At 35.9% G+C, this 3,531-nt stretch overlaps 1 protein-coding gene across 1 annotated transcript in view; it reads right to left on the bottom strand.

Annotated features, from left to right (window-relative positions):
* Positions 1-2,727: 2,727 nt before the first annotated feature.
* LOC108631169 (uncharacterized) overlaps positions 2,728-3,531 on the bottom strand; it is a 1,497-nt gene continuing 693 nt past the window's right edge. Inside the window, exon 2 of the mRNA XM_018034910.2 lies at positions 2,728-2,994. Within this exon, the coding sequence (XP_017890399.1) occupies positions 2,785-2,994 (210 nt within the window). The 3' untranslated portion in view covers positions 2,728-2,784. The remainder of the gene's footprint in view (positions 2,995-3,531) is intronic.

Genomic DNA, 3,531 nt, shown 5'->3' with positions numbered 1-3,531 from the left:
ACACCTCTGTTCATAAATTTCAGGATGTATTATAAAGCATACAACAGAATTGAACGTTGTGGTCGACAAACTGAGATTAATAATAAAAAATTTGAAGAATACTCCTTTCTTACTGAAATTATATGAACAATTCTACTTAATTATCTAATTTGGAACGTATCAATTTGTTTGATGGAAAATTAATCATTCTGTGGTTATGAAGTGTGTAGATATGTATTTCTTTCTTTGGTTGGTATAATATATTACTTTTCCTGATTCTGAATTCTATTCTATGGGGTTATAAATAGCCTAATAGTGATCGTTCTACCAGCTAAACTAAAATGTCTCTTAAAAATCTTGATTGTCGGCACCTGTGTCGCTTTTGTGGACGAGACAATCCGGGATCCCTCAAGTGATGTTCATGGGACATCATGATCCGTAGGGTCGGTTTAATGGGTGTCCCCGTGGTGCGGTCACGTGCTCTATATACACGTATATCTCTATAGCAGCATATACATATAAGTGCGGTTACATACGGCGTATAGGGTGACATCCCATTAATAGCAAACTGAATGCTCGAATGACGTCGCTTTGTATAATTTACATGTATCCTTTAGAATTGACTTAATTGCAATGTATTTCACAATTGAAGGAAACTGTTCATCTAAAAAAAGTTCTTGATGCTCTATTGCCAAACGTAAATATTCTGTTCACAATGTGTCATCGAAATACTAATTACGCAAATGCAAAATGTAACATTCTATCGAGATCTCTCATAAAGCAACCGACCTTCCAACCGTTCATAATTATTTCACAATATCAACGGGGGGGCAGATCAAAAGACGAGGGAAAACGGCATTAAAAAAGGAAGTGGCGGCAGAGGAGGGCGCGAGAGGGTGTCCCCATGGAGTGGTCACGTGGCCTATATACTATCATGAGAAGCAGCAGGGGTTTGCGGTGCACAGCAGTGGGTAGCACATGACGGTGTCCCATAAATAGTCGGTCGGACGCCGGAATTTCCATTATATCGCACTCCCGTACGTAGTCTCCATAAACAATATCATCGAACTCGCCGCGCCGAAATGGCGTTCCCCATTAGGTGTTTGTCTGCGATATTTATTACGACGACGGTCATTGTAATATGCGCGATTTATGGAGGTGTACTCGAGCTGAAAACCTACGGATCGTTTTGAAAGGCCACTGGAGAGAAGGAGAATTCGGGATGAAAGTTAGAAAATAGTTGAGCAACTCGAATTTGTTCGCGGTTTTACTGAAATTCTCTACCTTCGAGTTTCGACGCGAACGCACGTACACGATATATCATGTCTATGTACTGCAGCTAGCGAAAACCCAACGATAATTGTAATTACGTTCTATTAACAAGCCGTCTACAGTGGATGTAATAAATACATGTGCACTCTAAAGTCGAAAATGATTTTCTATATAGTTTCAGTTTTCCTGAGAAGGTCGAAAGAATAGTTTACTAGATGGTACATCAAAATAATTTTCGAGAAGAGGATTGGTCAAAGTCATGCACACGAAATTGGAAATTTTGTTTTAACTTTGTTACGTGGAATGAAAATTTGTATAGTATACATATTTTGGAGAATATTCCTTGTTTACAATAAGATTAATATGTATAGTATACAATAGTGTATAACGTAGTATATAATATACTCATTGTCAGTGTTGTATTTCGTTTCACATTCACAAAAAAGTAGGCAAACAATTTTTCAAATCGACCGAGTGCATCTCTTGACCTCTCTCTTTATACAGTATGCAGCAAAACTAAACCCATCTTCTAAAAAAAAATTCAAATTCTATCGACCAATTTTTAAAAATTTCCTCCATTTTTAAGAGCATATAAATATAAATATTTTCTACACAGTGTTCATAACAAGCTGGTATATTAAAAAAATGTAAAAACATGAATTCACGTCTCATATTCCTGAAAATTTCGAAATGGTACACGAAATTATTTAATTTATGGGTAGGAATTTGTCATTTAGCAAACTGGAATCCTATGCAGTATGGTACATGTAAGTTTGTACATAAAAATAAAAAAACACATTCTCTAGTATTTATATGATCAATACATATTCCTATTAGATCATAATGCATTCGACATTGTAAACAATTTTACAATCTGTTGTTTTGGAAACTCCGATGAATAATTTTTATCGCGGTGGGAATGTTATATCTGCAATAATAAGTGTTCCAAGATACCATTTCGACCGCAGGTGTTCATGCTTTTGGCACAGTTGGTTGTTAGCCGAATATTTCATGAGCTCGACGAGTAAGTTCTGCGTCACCCTCTTTGAATGCTTCATTCTATAAAAGTGGTCTCTATAAATAAGCCGTGCGTAACTACAACGTTCCCAAATTCCTATCAATTTTATTGAACTGTATGATATATCTATGGAAAAGCACAAATTTCAATTCTGTTCTATAAAAATAGTCTGTATAAAGCAGTCTCAGCTTTAGAACTCTTGAAAGAAAAAATAAAACGTAGTTAAAACACAGGGATGCATTGTGATTTAATGAATTCGATTAAATAAAGAATCTGTATATAACATCTTTCAATGAAATCAAAGAAGAATCAGTTAATGATAGTTCATATCATTATTCTTATTGATTCACCCTATGTAAGATGTCAGTTCTAGTCCTACAATGTTACGTTTTATCCTTGAATCAACGTCTAGGTAATTCAATCTGCTGTTTCCATTATCAATTAATTGGATGCAAAATCGAGTTATCAGTGCTCCGAGTATACAGACGCGATGCCGCTAGAAATTTACGGTTTGTTTAACAATTCCTGTGATCCACCATCCGGATTCTCTCTTGATTAATGTATGCTCCTAGTTTGAACTTGAGCTCCTTCAAGATCGGCAAAGGTAGACTTCTCTCGCGGGACCAAATCATCGCGAATTTGTATCCCTGATGGTGTGTCGTGCTCTCACAATCAGAGCAGACTAACATTCCCAGGACGGTGTCATATTTTACGTACACTACAACGTGTTACGTACACAAAAATGTTTTACACGAAAGACACATGATTTGCTCCCTCAAGTCTATATACATATTACTTTTCTACAATTTGTTTTTGTTTTATAAGATCAGTTTGATTTATCATCGATTTCCATCTTCATATGAAAATTTGAGTTAGAACGTTGCGCACGCTAGTTGGAAAATTAATGTGTACGATCGTGTATGTATAACGGTCCAATATTGACAAGGTTTGGCTACGAGCAAATCTCACTGCGTTTCCGAATTTACGCGTGTCGACATAGCTGCGTCATGCTCGTAGATATCGCGTGTGCGGTCTAACTCTGATTACGCGAACGCAATCACGTTCTTGGTTATACATGGTGACAAATACACTGTTTAAAATAATTATAGGAGTACTTTCAATAGCAGAAGATCAATATCATACAATCTTCTCGTTTATAATGTTGTGTAAAAAAACAGCTACAATATAATACAACCAATTATATTTTGTGTCTGCCTCCCTTTTTATTTATAACGTCACAAATTATGAAAGCAATAATTGAT

The sequence above is a fragment of the Ceratina calcarata genome, unplaced genomic scaffold (assembly GCF_001652005.2).
Source record: "Ceratina calcarata isolate Rehan_Ccalc_2016 unplaced genomic scaffold, ASM165200v1 scaffold145.2, whole genome shotgun sequence".
Lineage (NCBI taxonomy): Eukaryota > Metazoa > Arthropoda > Insecta > Hymenoptera > Apidae > Ceratina > Ceratina calcarata.
Note: the sequence above shows the minus strand (reverse complement) of the source record. Positions and strands in the feature narration are given on the sequence as shown.